We start from the raw sequence: 15,593 nt of genomic DNA on the forward strand, positions 1-15,593 counted from the left end.
ATCCACTGGATCTCCTTTGTCCGCATGCTTGTTGACCCCTCAAAGAATTCTAGTAGATTGGTGAGGCATGATTTCCCTTTACAAAAACCATGTTAACTATTTCCCAACAAACTATGTTCATCTATGTGTCTGACAATTTTGTTCTTTACGATAGTTTCAACCAATTTGCCCGGTACTGAAGTAAGGCTTACTGGCCTGTAGTTGCCATGGTCACCTCTGGAGCCCTTTTTGGAAGGAACTATAGATGTGTTATCATTGGAGAGAGAAAACAACACTGGGGGACGTTCTCCCTGTTAACACCTGGGCACCGCTCCACTGCCACTACAGCACGCTGAGGCCCTACAAGTCAATGTACAGACCATACTTTGCTACCAACCACCATGAGACAGCGGCAAGTCAACCATCCCCAGTCAACAAGAAAGTGCCACAAGTCACCAGACCTTTTAAGGGAGAGGCTCAGCAGTAACACCTGGCTGTGAATTACAAACTCACCCTGAGGAAGGTTTTTAAGAGCAGGTGGGACAAACACCTGCAAGGGATGAGCCAGGCTGACTTGCTCCTGCCTCAGCACAGGGCTGGACTAGATGATCTCTCGAGGTCCCTTCCAGCCCTATGTTGCTATGACTCTATGCTCCAAAGACAGACCTTAAAGAATGATCACGGGAAGGGGCTAGGAGTGGCTTAAAAATGTCATTCTTGTGTGTGCCATGAATTCCCAATCTCTCTTGCCTAGGCGGCCGGCCACTCCAAAATCCCTTTCTGCAGCAGCAATGAACACTTAGGCCCCAGTCCAGCCAGTTCTTAAGCACACACCTGACTTGATCCAGTCAGTCCAACTGAGGTCAATAGGGCTGCTCACATGAGCAGAGGCAGGCATGTGCCTAGCAGCGTGCTGGAGCATGGCCTTGGCCACCGTGCCACTCCAAAGACGTAGTACAATGGCCAGGCTCTTTGCTAGAACATTCCTGCTACTTGGTTTTCTGGCCGGTCACTCCTGTCAGTCTTTTCCGATTGGCCGAGAGCTGATAGATGCTCTGTTTCTGAGATCTGAGACATCTCTACCCTCGCATCTCAGAGAGCTAAGAGCCATCCAAATATCACATCTACAACCAGCCAATGGAACCATGGCCCAACAGCGCCACATGGTGCCTTCGGCTGCCCTTGCCACTTCTTGCGTGAGGGGTAGGGACAGTGGTTGGCTGCGTAACCACAGTCGCTGGTTCTGGAATTCATCAGGTTGCAAACGTACAAAGATGGATCTGGCAGCAATGGTGCCGTGTTTTGCAAATGTCACTGCTCCCTAAAGGAATCAATTGATGCCAATAACTCTCAAAGGCTTTTCCTCTCTCCTGTCAGAACCCCTGCCTGATCCGACAGGGTTTATTCAACTAAGTATATATTAGCTTTGCCTTATCGGAGGCTCCTTTTCAAGGAATCAAAACGTACCCGTAAGCCATCAAACAACCCCGACGTGACTTTTGTTTGTCCAAGGGGAATTCATGTATCTCCAACAGAGAGGCAGCTTATCAGGAAGCTTGAAAAGAAAACGGCTCCTCGGCCAGGCTTCAGTTTAATTGGCCACGAGGAAAAAAATGCCTTTAAAAACCAGTTCACTTTACTCTGAGACCTCTGATACCAAACCGTATTACACTATAATGGGATTGTTACGACATGACATCCCTATAAAGCCAAGTTAAGGCTGTTTGGGTGCCCTAGCTATACGTCTCCAGACCTTAACGCGTCATAGATTCTAAGGTCAGAAGGGACCACTGTGACCATCCAGTCTGACCTCCCGGATAATGCAGGCCACAGGACTTCCCTGAATTAATCCCTGGACGAATTAGAGCACAACTTTAGAAAAACATCCAATCAATCCACCACAACCATACACAAGTCGTTCCAATGGTTAATTACCCTCGCTAATTTCTCTCGCTTCAACTTCCAGCCATTGGATTGTGTCAGACCTTGGATTTCTTTTAAATTAATTCTAAATTTCCTGGGTTTCTAATGCTTGTTTTGGGAGATAATCACAACATTTCTGAGATGTTTCTTACTCTTCAGTTAATGATATATATTCAATTTTAACTCCATCTGTGATTTTTTTGGTTGGGAATATGAGAGATTGAGACATTTTTACTTTAGGATGGTGTACAGATTAACAGATTCTGGTCCTTCTGGCTTTATTGTGATCATTCCAGTGGTTCTCAATTAGCACATGGATTACTGGCTGCCTGGCCGCCCAGCACCACGGGGTCTGGGCTTCCCGGCCGGGCAGTGCATGGTGGGGTGGGGTGGGGTGGGGTGGGGGTCACTGGCTGGCCCCACATGGCGGGGCCCGGGGCTGCCACCCAGCCGGCCCCACAGAGGGTCGGGGGTCGGCGTCGGGGCTGCCGCCTGGCTGCCCAACCATTCAGCCCCACTTGGCCGGGTAAAGTGTCGGGGCTGCTGCCCGGCCCCACACAGCAGGGTCCAGGGTCCCTGCTGCCGGCCCCCGCCCAGGGCTCCACTCCTTGCCCCACTTTATGGAAGGGTCTCTGGGCGGGAGGCGCTGGGCATAGGGGTCTGTGGAGAGGCCTGTGGGGGACATGCTGTGGTTCTCAACCTGCAGCCCAGGTAACAAATTGTGGGTCGCATATGCAGCCCAAAATGATAAATTGGTTGAGAACCACTTGATCTAGGCTGAGCTCCTGAATGACACAGGCTGCAGAATCTCACCCGCTGATCCCTGCATCCAGCCCAGAACTCCCAGCTGAGGGAGAGCAGAGAGATGTAAATTTAAACATTAACTCGATTTGGTAGTATAACCCCTAGGTCTGGTTTTTGAAGCACACAAACTGTGTGGTCGGCGAAGCCTATGGCAATATCTTTTCATAACGTAACAATCTGGGTGTGGCGTGGGGATTCTCTGGATCTGGAAACAGATACCCGAGTTATACCCGAGACAAAAGGGGGGTTTATTCTGTTGGAAGAGCTGGGAAACGATAAACACAGCTAGCGATGCCGCTCCCTGGAGATGCAAGTCAGAGAGGACGAGCATTGCGTGAGCCAGAAACACCAAACTGCCCCCTCACCGCTGCACGGAATCATTTCAGGGCAGGAGTGAGGCGGATCTACGTGTACAAAGCCATGGTGAGAACAGAGGGCTACAAGCCTCCAGGGTTGTCAGGCTGACACCTTCCACCAGCACTAAGATCATTTAGTGTTTCTCTTATGGGGGCACTCACAGGCCCCAATCGGGATCAGGGCCTATCTGCACTAGGGGCTGGACAGACACAAAGGAAGTCACAACCCCGGCCCCAAGGAGCTTCCATGCTACGAGCCAGACAAAACAGAAATAGACAGTAAGCTCTTGGAGGCAGGGACTGTCTTCTCGTTCTGCGTCTGTACAGCGCCTAGCACCATGGGCTCTGGGCCACGACTGGCGCTCCTAGGTGCTACCCTCATATACCTAATAAGTAACAATCACAAGCAAGATGTCAAGAGATGTTTTTTTTTCCTCCTAAAGTATCTTCCACGCCCTTTCTCCGTCCAGCTGACCCTGAGGGCCCTCCCTTTCCACTCCGCACACAGGCTCACCGTGGGGAGGACAGAAAATTAGCCAACGCTCTCTAATGAAAACAACAAAACAATCCTCTGTTTCTAGGTAAATGCGAGCGCAGGACACTTCTCAAAAAGCACCACTTTCAGCCGAGGTGTTCGGTAAATCCTCCCTAACAAAGGAGGGGAAAGAAACACGAATCGACTGAATCTGACACCACAAAGCTCTAAGAAAAGGGTCATAACAGGCACATTCTTGAGCCACGTGCGTGCTTCACGAATAGCGAGAGAACGATCATGAGCTCTCTCCCCACTAAGAGCGCTGGCCTTGCCTAGCGTAGGAGGAATTTGCACTAATCTACCCCAACCCTGGAACACAAATATATTGTGGGCAGCATTTGCCTGCTCTATGATATTGGAGACTCTCCAGAAAACACTGCATGGTGAAACCCCGATTTATTCTGGTAAATGTCTGGTCAATACGCTCGCCAGGGCTGCACCAGCCCCGGAAATCTGCTCCAGCCCATCCCGGGAGCTGCACCGCTTATATGTCGTATCTGCCTGTTGTCACTCAGGTTACACTTAGACCACAAATTCTTTGGGTCAGGGACCATCGGCGTTCTCTCCATACAGCACCTAGAACAGGGGGGGCCCGGCCTACGACTGGGGTCTCGACTCCCCAGCAACACAGACAACAGAGCACAGCTTCAGTTGTGCAGGACTTGGGAACTCTTCCAGAACTGGAGCGCCATCCTGGGGAGCCGGCGAGCTCTCTGTGCTAGAGCTGGGGGAAGCCCCACCTAGCCAAACCCTTGCTTTAGTAAACGGCTCCAGTGTCCCTCTCCACCATCAGAAATCCAGCCTCTACTGACGCTGAATATAGAAGTCCGGTCACTGGTACTATTTATATTTGCCGCCTTATGTTTATATAATTCCAAAGGATCCCAAAGCTCTTTAGACGCTATACACACACACACAGAAGACCCCGAAAACGCAGCCGCTTTGGGGTTGGACAGCAGCACGCTGCAGAACTGAGAGAGAAGGAGCAATCTAAGCCTATGACCCGCTCTTGCAAAGAAATTCCTGGATCTGCAACATCCTCCACTAGGGGTAGCACCAGCAGGAGTAATAGTTTAAACCAGTGGTTCTTAACCAGGCGTACATGTACCCCCGGGGATACGCAGAGGTCTTCCAGGGGGTACATCAACTCATCTAGGTATTTGTCTAGTTTTACAACAGGCTACATGAAAAGCACGAGCAAAGTCAGTGCAAACTAACATTTCCTACAGACAATGACGTGTTTATACTGCTCTAAATACTATACACTGAAATGTAAGTACAATCTTTATATTCCAATTGATTTTTTTATAATTATATGGTCAAAATAAGAAAGTCAGCAAGTTTTCAGTAATAGTGTGGCTGTGACACTTTTGTGGTTTTATGTCTGATTTTGTAAGCAAGTAGTTTTTAAGTGAGGTGAAACTTGGGGATACCAAGAGAAAGCAGACTCCTGAAAGGCATACAATAGTCTGGAAAGGTTGAGAGCCACTGGTTTAAACAAGGCACTGGCAGCTGCCCGTATTGAAATTTGACATTTTGTAGGCGTGCCCCGAGCAGGGTTAGTGGTGGCCTGAGGCTTGCACCTATGGTGTGTGGTCACAAACCACACGGAGGGCCAGTGCCTGACTACAAACTCAGTGAAAAGCCGCAGCATGAGCAGGGTATTCACGGGAATAGCCCACTGAGATCTGGGCCCAGGACATAAGTGCATAGACACCAATGCAGAACACTTCCATTATACGCAGTCTGGCCACCAGGAAAAAAACAAATCACTCCTTAATAACTAGTCAGAAAAATTATACTGTGGAAAGGGGTTGTAGCATTAACTGAACTGCCGGCCATAGCGAACACCAGCAACAGGTCCCTCACAGATAAGCCTCCAGGATCCAAAAGCATTTTCATGCCTGCTGGTCCTGCCCTGGGGGATGAACTCCAGACATTCAAAGGCATAGCATGATCCAGTGGCTGGAAGTTGAAGCTAGCCATATCCAGACTGGAAATAAGGTGTCAATGTTTAACCATGAGAGCAATGAACTATTGGACCAATTTACCAAGCTTGTGGTGGAGTCTCTGTCACTCACCATTTTTAAATCAAGACGGGATGTTTTTTCTCAAAGCTCTGCTCTAGGAATTATTGGGAGAAGTTCTCTGGCCTGTGTTAGACAAGAGGTCAGACTACAGTGGCTCCTTCTGGCCTTGGAATCTATGAAAATCTGGATCAGCACCGATGCCCCCCATCCAGGAAGCCATTTCAGATGCTGAGGCATAGGCGCCGACTCTGTGGGTGCTCAGGGGCTCAAGCACCCATGGAGAAAAAATACAGCGTGCTCAGCACCCACGGGGCTGCTGCTCTGGTGGTCCTGGGGCTGGCTGCCAATCAGCTGTTCAGCAGCTGGTCCTGCCCTCCCCTCATCAGCTGTTGAGCAGGGCTGCCCCACCACTTGCTCCTCTCTGCCCCCTCCCCACAACTGCCCTTAAGGCAGGAGGGGGCAGAAAGGAGCAAGCGCGGGCAGGAGACATAGACAGCATCCATCATCATGCCAGAGGGCTAGCAAGGGAGGGCAATCACTGGGCAAAATTCTGGATGGATTAAGTAGTGGTTTTGTATCCCACACTTCAGAATGCCAGGGCCACACCGACCTATTGGGGCTCAGCACACATCTCCATTTGCCAGTGTCTATTTCCTCTGGAACACACCCACACGTCTATTTCTCCCTCCCCATCAGGCCTCTGACTTGACAGCCAGAAGGGGAGAGGGAAGAAACATGCTCATCTTTGCCACCACCACAGAGAACTTCCTGTTTCCACCACAGATGCGCCAGGTTTGAGTCAGGCAATGAACGCAAAGAGCTCAACAAATACTGTCCCTGCGACTAGGGCGCACACACTCACCGCAGGGCCAGCCAGCATGGGCACCCAAATCTCTCCAGAACCTAATCAGCTACACTCTGTGCGAAGAACCCTACCCCTTCATTTAAAGAGACGACAGCCAACTGGTCCTGATTCTGAAAGCTACGAATGGATCAAAGCCCGGCTGCATCTCCACCTCTGGAGCACTTCTCGGGGGCAATGCAGCGCCTAAAGCCCGGGGCGAAGCGTGTGAGAGCCTATAAGAGACTGAGATAAGGCACTCGAAGGGATCTGGCTGCAGAACAAACTTCCAGCAGAGATTAAACTCATCCAAATCCTGGGCAGCTTTAGGAAATGCCACCACGTCTCCTTTAATACAGCTTTTCCGCCAGAAACAGAATGACTGTTAGCACAACAAACCTACCCAACGAGAGCTTCCCATGGCCGGAGAAGCGAGAAGAGCAGAAGACTCAAAGTCCACTAGGGACCTTGCAATGCCAATCTAATGAACGTGGGAGGGGCCCAGACACTATGGTGATGGGCACAAGTACAAAACCGTCAAATGGATGCATCTTTTGGGGAACTTTCCTCCATTCTGACCCAACACTCCTGCCCATGCTTATAGCTGCCTGCTGAAACTGCCACTGGGCATGGAGATAAGGACATTGAAATCAGAACTCCGCTGGACTTCTTCTATTACCTAGATCGGGGTGGCCAACCTGTGGCTCCAGGTATAGGCACCAACTCCAGGGCTGGAGCTACAGGCATCAATTTTCCAGTGTGCCAGGGGGTGCTCACTGCTCAACCCGACTCTGCCACAGGCCCGACCTGTACTTCCCCCCCTTCTCCCAATGCCCCCGCTCCTTCCTGCCCCATTCCCTGAGCCTGCCATGCCCTCGCTCCTCCCCCATGCCACAGGAGGCATGGGGAAGGAGGTGGAGGCGCTGATCAGCAGGGCTGCTGGCTGCTGAGGTATTACTGTGGCTCTTTGGCAACGTACATAGGTAAATTCTGGCTCCCTCTCGGCGCAGGTTGGCCACCCCGCCTAGATCACTAAAGCTGCAGAACTGGAATTAATTTGCAAACTGGATACCATCAGATTAGGCCTGAATAAAGACTGGGAGTGGTTGGGTCATTACAAAACCTAAACTTAATTTCCCCAATACTAATTTCTCCCTACTGTTACTCACACCTTCTTGTCAACTGTATGTAATGGCCCACTCTCTTACCACTTCAAAAGTTATTTTTCCTCCCTTGTTATCCTGCTGTTAATTGATTTATCTCATTAGACTGACCTCACACTTGGTAAAGCAACCCCCATCCTTTCATGTATTTATACCTGCTCCTGTATTTTCCACTCCATGCATCTGGTGAAGTGGGTTCTAGCCCATGAAAGCTTATGCCCAAATACATTTGTTAGTCTCTAAGGTGCCACAAGGATTCCTCGTTTTTTTGCTGATACAGACTAAGCATGGCTACCCCTCTGAAACCTAGCACCAGCTCGGACTCTTGTTCTGTCTGTTTTAATAGCCTCTTTCCTTTCCACCACTCACAGCCTTTGCTCTCTTCGTTCCTCTCGCTTTGGCCAACAGAACCTGGCAGTCTACGGCCACATTGCCCTTTCCGGCTCTCACGCCTGTGCAGAGGAATTCAAGCACCTCCCAACAGCAACCTGTTTCCAGTGACATTTAAACTAACTCCACAAACACGTATCTGCTCTCCATGCGGCCCATTCCGGATGAACGATGCTGGGCACTGCTCCCAACACGCCCCCTCACGCACTGTGCTGCAGGGGTGAGAGCACTCACAATCCTCACAAGGTGGGAGGGGAAACTGAGGCACGGGGAATGGCAGGGATTTGCCCAAGATCACCCAGCAGAGCAGTGGCAAGGCCGGGAAGAGAGCACAGGCCACTCAGGCCCCAGCCCAGGGCTCTGCTCAATAGGCTAGTCTGGCTCCTTGGTATAAACTCCCACATCCCTGCCAGTAGCAGGGCAGTTATCTTCGTTATCATAAAACAAGCCCAGGCCGGGCCAGCCCCCCTCTCCCGCTCTATAACTCCCCCACCCCCAGCCCGGGACAGCCCCCCCTCTCCCGCTCTATAACCCCCCCACCCCCAGGCCAGGCCAGCCCCCCTCTCCCGCTCTATAACCCCCCCCCAGCCCGGGCCAGCCCCCCCTCTCCCGCTCTATAACCCCCCCACCCAGCCCGGGCCAGCCCCCCTCTCCCGCTACATAACTCCCCCACCCCCAGCCCGGGCCAGCCCCCCTCTCCCGCTACATAACCCCCCCCACCCACCCCGGGCCAGCCCCCCTCTCCCGCTACATAACTCCCCCCCACCCCCAGCCCGGGCCAGCCCCCCTCTCCCGCTACATAACTCCCCCCCACCCCCAGCCCGGGCCAGCCCCCCTCTCCCGCTACATAACTCCCCCCCACCCCCAGCCCGGGCCAGCCCCCCTCTCCCGCTACATAACCCCCCCCACCCACCCCGGGCCAGCCCCCCTCTCCCGCTACATAACTCCCCCCCACCCCCAGCCCGGGCCAGCCCCCCTCTCCCGCTACATAACTCCCCCCCACCCCCAGCCCGGGCCAGCCCCCCTCTCCCGCTCTATAACCCCCCCACCCAGGCCGGGCCAGCCCCCCTCTCCCGCTACATAACTCCCCTCCACCCAGCCCGGGCCAGCCCCCCCTCTCCCGCTCTATAACCCCCCCACCCAGCCCGGGCCAGCCCCCCTCTCCCGCTCTATAACCCCCCCACCCCCAGGCCGGGCCAGCCCCCCTCTCCCGCTCTATAACCCCCCCACCCCCAGCCCGGGCCAGCCCCCCTCTCCCGCTCTATAACCCCCCCACCCCCAGCCCGGGCCAGCCCCCCCTCTCCCGCTCTATAACCCCCCCCACCCAGCCCGGGCCAGCCCCCCCTCTCCCGCTCTATAACCCCCCCCACCCAGCCCGGGCCAGCCCCCCTCTCCCGCTCTATAACCCCCCCGCCCCCGCCAGCCAGTCCCGCGCGGGGCACGCCGGGAGCCGTAGTCCCGGCCCCACCTGCTCGGCCGAGGTGAGGGTCCGCACGCCGTCGTCCCGCAGACGATCCCGGCCGGGCTCGGGACCCGGCGGGGGCCTGGAGGCAGCTGCCATGCTCCACAGCGGAGGGAGAGGCGGGCAGCCCGACGGCGGCTCGGCGGGGACAGAAAGGCTCGGGCCGGGCGCGATCCGCTCGCCGGCTCCCCCGCACGGCCGCAGGACGCCAATGCAGGCGGCCGAGCGCAGCGCCCAGGTGGCCCCCTCCCCGCTGACGGCCTGCGCGGCGCCGGCTGGGCTCCCCCTACCGGCCGTGGGCGGGACTGCAGCGCTGCCTGCCCCCGCCTGTGCGCTCCTGGCGCACGCGTGGGCACATGCCGCCCCTGTCGCGTGCGTGCGTGGCCCCCCTCCCACGTGTGCCCCTAGCATGTCCCCTGCATGCCCCTAGCATGTCCCCTTCTCACATGTGCCCCCTGCATACCCTTAGTGTGTCCCCCTCCACATGTGCCCCTAGCATGCCCTGTGCCCCAGGTGCCCTTAGCATGTCCCCTGCATGCTTGTACTGTGCCCACTCCCACATGTGTTGCTACCATGCCTGCCCCTCCTGCATGCCCCAGTGTTTCCACCGCATGCCCCTGGTGCATCTCACTCCCCTGTGTCCGTAGCATGGCCCCCCTGTGCCCCGTGTTCCTCAAATACCCCCCAATGCCAACAGCAAGGGGGTTACAGGAATGTCCTGACTCCTACATTCTGGGTCACCAAAGAGTGTAATGGGAGGTCTTAAATGAAAGCCGGGGTCCCACTGATGACTGTTACCCTTGTGAAATGCATGTACAGCTAGTAAGGAATTCTGTGTGTATTCTGCAAATTCGTTCTTAGGGTGTGTATCACAGCGGGAGGTTTCCTATGTATTGACCTATGTATTGACGTCTCTCTCCCTTGGGATGTAAACTACACCCGTAAGCTAACACTGTAGGCATACTTGCATACGAAGTCAACAGAGAGATGTGAAGTGAACAGGAGAGAGCCCAGAGGAGGGTTATACTGTCTCCGAGATCAGACAATGAACTTTGGGGATACAAGCAGAAGGCAAGAAAGACGCCCCCATATTCTGTGCCTAGGAGGTAAACGGGATCACAACCAGCCTTGGCTGAAGATGCTGCTGAAGGCTTTGGGTGAGATAAACCTTAGTCCCTAGAAAGCAAGTTAGGGATTTGGTTTATATGTAACCTTTTGTTTCCATGATCCTTGCCCAGCGTCTCTTGAATCTTGGTAATAAACTTCACAATTTGCCTGCCTGGTTTTGACCTGCCCCGAGTGCTAGGGTGACCAGACAGCAAGTGTGAAAAATCGGGACAGAGGGTGGGGGGTAATAGGAGCCTATATAAGAAAAAGACCCAAAAATCGGGACTGTCCCTGTAAAATTGGGACATCTGGTCACCTAGCCCTAACGCCAATGGTCCCTGTTGAACAGGTTCTGGACCAGGCAAGGTCTCTGTGCGGCCAACCAGTATAGCTGGGGCCTTCGTGACAGGCCTGTGTGCAGCTGTGACACAACACAGACGATGACGCACATTGTCAATGAATGCCTGCTGACTAGGTTCAGCGGTAGCCTAGAAGAACTGCATCATGCCACTGAAGATGCCATCACTTGGCTAAATGACTATGCACATGCTAAATAAATAAACTTCCCCTTGTTTTCTCTATAAATTAGGGCTGTCGATTAATCGCAGTTAACTCACGCGATTAACTCAAAAAAATTAATCGCAATTAACAAAATTAATCGTGATTAACCGCAGTTTTAATCGCACGGTTGAACGACAGAATACCAATTGATATTTATTAAATATTTTTGATGTTTTTCTACATTTTCATATATACTGTATTCTGTGTTGTAATTGAAATCAAAGTGTATATTATTTTAATTACAAATATTTACACTGCAAAAATGATAAAAGAAATAGTATTTTTCAATTCACCGCATACAAGTACTGTAGTGCAATCTCTTTGTCGAGAAAGTGCAACTTACAAATGTAGATTTTTTTTTGTTACATAACTGCACTCAAAACCAAAACAATGTAAAACTTCAGAGCCTACAAGTCAACCCAGTCCTACTTCTTGTTCAGCCATGTCCTGGGGAATGGTGGTTGAAGCATGAAGGGATATATGAATCTTTAGCGCATCTGGCACGTAAATATCTTGCGACACCGGCTGCAACAGTGCCATGAGAATGTCTGTTCTCACTTTCAGATGACATTATAAACAAGAAGCGGGCAGCATTATCTCCTGTAAATGTAAACAAACTTGTTTGTCTGAGTGATTGGCTGAACAAGAAGTAGCACTGAGTGGACTTGCCGGCTCTAAAATTTTACATTGTTTTATTTTTGAATACAGGTTTTTTGTACATAATTCTACATTTGTAAGTTCAACTTTCCTGATCAAGAGATTGCACAACAGTACATGTATTAGGTGAATTGAAAAATACTATTTCTTTTGTTTTTTGTACAGTGCAAATACTTGTAATAAAAAATAAATATAAAGTGAGCACTGTACGCTTTGTATTCTGTGTTGTAATTGAAATTAATATATTTGAAAATGTAGAAAACATCCAAAAATATTTAAATAAATGGTATTCTATTATTGTTTAAAGGTGCGATTAATCGCGATTAATTTTTTTAATTGCTTGACAGCCCTACTATAAATACATCTCAGGGCTGTGATATTTACCAAGGAGCTGGTCCTGAGCAGAACCAGACAAGCTGGGGTGTACGCTGCTCCCTTGAGGATAGCAGCGCTGCTATTCCTGTGAGTGTCGGTGGACAAGGGGCTTGGCACTACAGGGGAACGCTTTACAGGGGCTCAGAGACTGGGGTGTCCCATTGTTAACCCGCAAGGCAGAGTAAAGGCTGGCAGAGCTCAGAGGAGAGTGTGTGGGTGGCTCACAGCCTGGTGGGGTCAGGGTGCTGACACCAGTTAAGCACAAGCAAGTCTCCCTCATGCTGGAGGCAAGGGGGGGTAGTGACAAAGGGGGGATTTTTCATAATATTTTGTATGACTACTGTGTGTGTATCAGTTCCCCTATGTGCTGCATGGTTAATTAGGTGGGAAGAAAAGGCTGTCTGCTTTTTGCAGAGACCCAGAGATACAGGTGTGACTGTCACCTAGCTCTCTGGGGCCTGGGCCCAGACAATGGCTTGGCCATTTGGTACCTAGCAACTAACAACTATGGACAACAGACCCCCTCTGCAGGAAGCCAGCAGGTTTCGCCAGCTGGAGAACAAAGGGCCAGGTGACCAAGTTTGCCAGGGAACTAGAACAAAGGATGGAGGAGGGGCCCTTGGGGGGGGTTGTTATGTGTGGGTTGCTGGAAGCAGGACACACTCTTCTGGACTGGGACTCAAGGCGGGTCAGAGAGAGAGCCCTGAGCTCTGGACTGACCCAGATGCTGGAACTTTCTGTTCTCTGTGCTAACCTAAGGAGTTTGTAGGCTGTGTTCCAGACATCTCAGAAACCCTTCTGCTTTACAGTCCCCCCTGATTCAGTTGGGGGTGCATCGCTCCCTTGGGGGGTACAAGTCTTCCCCAAGTGACCAATCCAGGTGGACTCGCTGCAGGGAGCTCACGGCGGCTCCGAGGTTCGGCCCCAGGAGGCGGTGAAGCCAGGGGCTCACCCCAGTGACCGAGTGTGACCCTACGGGGGCTGATGCACTGAAGGGCTCCTCCCAGGGACTGTACCAGAGCCAGATGAAAGCACCAGATCTGTTGATCCGTGACAGGGGTAACAAGGTGATTCACACTCCTGAGTACCACAAGAAACATCACACCCCTAGCATGGCCCCCAAGGTTGTCTCCTGCCCCATAGCTCATAGCCTGCATGCTGGGCACTGGTGCAGACCCCCCCAACCAGGATCAGGACCCCCAATTCCCTTTGTGCCAGGTGCTGTGCAGACCCGAGCTTAGATCAGAGGCCCGTTGTGCCGGGCGCTGCACAGACACGTAGCAAGAGATAGCCCTTGCCCTAGCTGAGATCAGGGCCCTGCTGTGCTGGAAGCTGGACTGGAAGGAACATCAAGAAGTCATCAAGTCCAGCCCCCTGGCTGAGGCAGGACCAAGGAAAGCGAGACCATCCCTGGCTGGCATCTGTCCAACCTGTTCTTAAAAGCCTCCAATGACAGGATTCCACAACCCCCCTTGGAAGCCTATTCCAGAGCTGAACTATCCTTATAGATAGAAAGTTTTTTTTTCTAATATCTAACTTAAATCTCCCTTGCTGCAGAATAAACCAAATTACTTCTTGTCCTATCTTCATGGAGAACAATTGATCACTGTCCTCTTTATAAAAGCCCTTAACATATCTGAAGAGCGTTATCAGCTACCCCTGCTCCGTTTTCTTTTCTCAAGACTAAACATGTCTGTTTTTTTAGACCCCGAGTCTTTTACGTGGCAGCCCCAAGTTCCATTTACTTAGACACACTGCCTTTCAGAATGAATTTGCCAGGACTATGTGCTTGTCTAGAAAATACATACCCACCTTCACAGATGAACGAGCACTATGTAAATACAAAGAATCACTAGCTGGACGTCCTAACTCTAACCATAGACCCCACTCCTCTTTGAGAGCTGGGGAGAGAACCCAGGAGTCCTGACTTCCTCCAACTCCACAGAGCCCAATCCTCTCCCAGGAAGCCTGAGCTCTACCATTCTATTGTTGTCTAACAAATAGTTGTTGTGTGACTCACTGGCAACGTGTGCTCTAGTGCTAATGATCATATAGGGTAACAGCCTTCTAACACTAGCTGTTTGCTGACTCCTAAGCTGGGGTACAAGGCCTTGCTCAGCAGTGAGAGGTGTGAAATGCACCGAATTATTAACCCAGGCAGCAGGAGAGCGGAGATTGGCCTACAGGCCCCCAGCTCAGTGCCCTTTCCCATTCTGAGAGTGTAGGGGTAGGGGGGAATTGGATGCTACCACCCACTTCCCTCTTGGTGCAGGGAGCTGTATTCTTGAGCAGCCATTGACCTAAGAGCTCCATGTCAGTGCCTGTCCCAGAGGCACTGGGCGCAAGCATGTCCCCAGTGACTGCTGGTGCTTTGAGTTTCCTGCCCGAGGGGTAGATCAGGCAACCTTCCCCCATGCCGGGGAGCACTTACTCATGCAGCAGTGGGACTGCTCACGTGAGTAAGAGCAACAGCTGCGCTGCCCAACCCTTGCTGAGCTCCTGCTGGGTCCCAGGGGGCTGCGGCTGCCTGCCCCTGTCCCCCACCCTCACTGGAGCAGTCCACACTGTGGCTGGGGGCAGAGCCCGCCCACAATGAATGGCAGGCAGTGGGCGCTGGCTGGTCCTATTGAGGACAAAGCCCCAGCCCCAGCTGATCCCCTTCCACTTGGGCTTGTTCTCTCCCTCATGGGGTCGGTCACGTTGGAACCCTGGCCCTGGCCCCTGCTGCAGCTGGCAGAACACTGCCCAGGGAGAGAGACGCCCACGGAGAGGGCAGGGGCTGGGAATCCGCCTGAAGAGGCCGTGGGAAGGCGGCTAGAGATGAAGAGATAGTGCTGGGTGAAGAGGAGATTTGCTGAGGAAGCTGGACCGCGAAGGGCCGTGTGCCAGGAGCCCGGCCACGAGGGCACAGTGCGTGTGACGAGGGAGGGTTACCCCGGTACCCTGGCGCCTGTGGAATGGGGGTGGCCCTGCAGGTGAGGAGCTGTCATTGGTGGGGGAGCTGCTTGTAAGAGCTGCAATCATCGCAGCAGTGAAGCAAAGCAGCGTGGCAAGCCAGAGGGAGGCGAAAACGGGCCAGCAGGGGTGAAACTGGACTTCGCAGCCAGGGGACGGGGACTTGAGTCCTTGGGGTGATGCAGCAGTGGGTGGAAAAACTCCTTTTCCTAGGATGGTATTTTACAGTTTAGTATTTTCCTAAGCAAGCACTTGATGTTACTTTCCATGATTTCTTGTCTATTATTATTCGATTATTTCTATTCTATTATTCGTCCTGCCAAATGTCTGGGGGGTTCCTCTATAAAGTTTAAAATATAAGGGTGTGTTGCTTTGCCTATGCCTCTCTTCCCAGTAGGCAGAGCCTAGCCAAGGCCTGGGTCACCCGTCAATTTCCTCCTATAGCCAAGCCCCAA

The 15,593-nt window shown here is 52.5% G+C and overlaps 1 protein-coding gene across 1 annotated transcript in view; it reads right to left on the minus strand.

The window, feature by feature from the left end:
* The window catches only part of FNTB (farnesyltransferase, CAAX box, subunit beta), a 33,528-nt gene extending 23,926 nt beyond the window's left edge, over window positions 1-9,602 (minus strand). Inside the window, exon 1 of the mRNA XM_065402535.1 lies at window positions 9,490-9,602. Within this exon, the coding sequence (XP_065258607.1) occupies window positions 9,490-9,582 (93 nt within the window). The 5' untranslated portion in view covers window positions 9,583-9,602. The remainder of the gene's footprint in view (window positions 1-9,489) is intronic.
* Between the last annotated feature and the right edge of the window lie 5,991 nt (window positions 9,603-15,593).

The sequence above is a fragment of the Emys orbicularis genome, chromosome 4 (genome assembly GCF_028017835.1).
Source record: "Emys orbicularis isolate rEmyOrb1 chromosome 4, rEmyOrb1.hap1, whole genome shotgun sequence".
Lineage (NCBI taxonomy): Eukaryota > Metazoa > Chordata > Testudines > Emydidae > Emys > Emys orbicularis.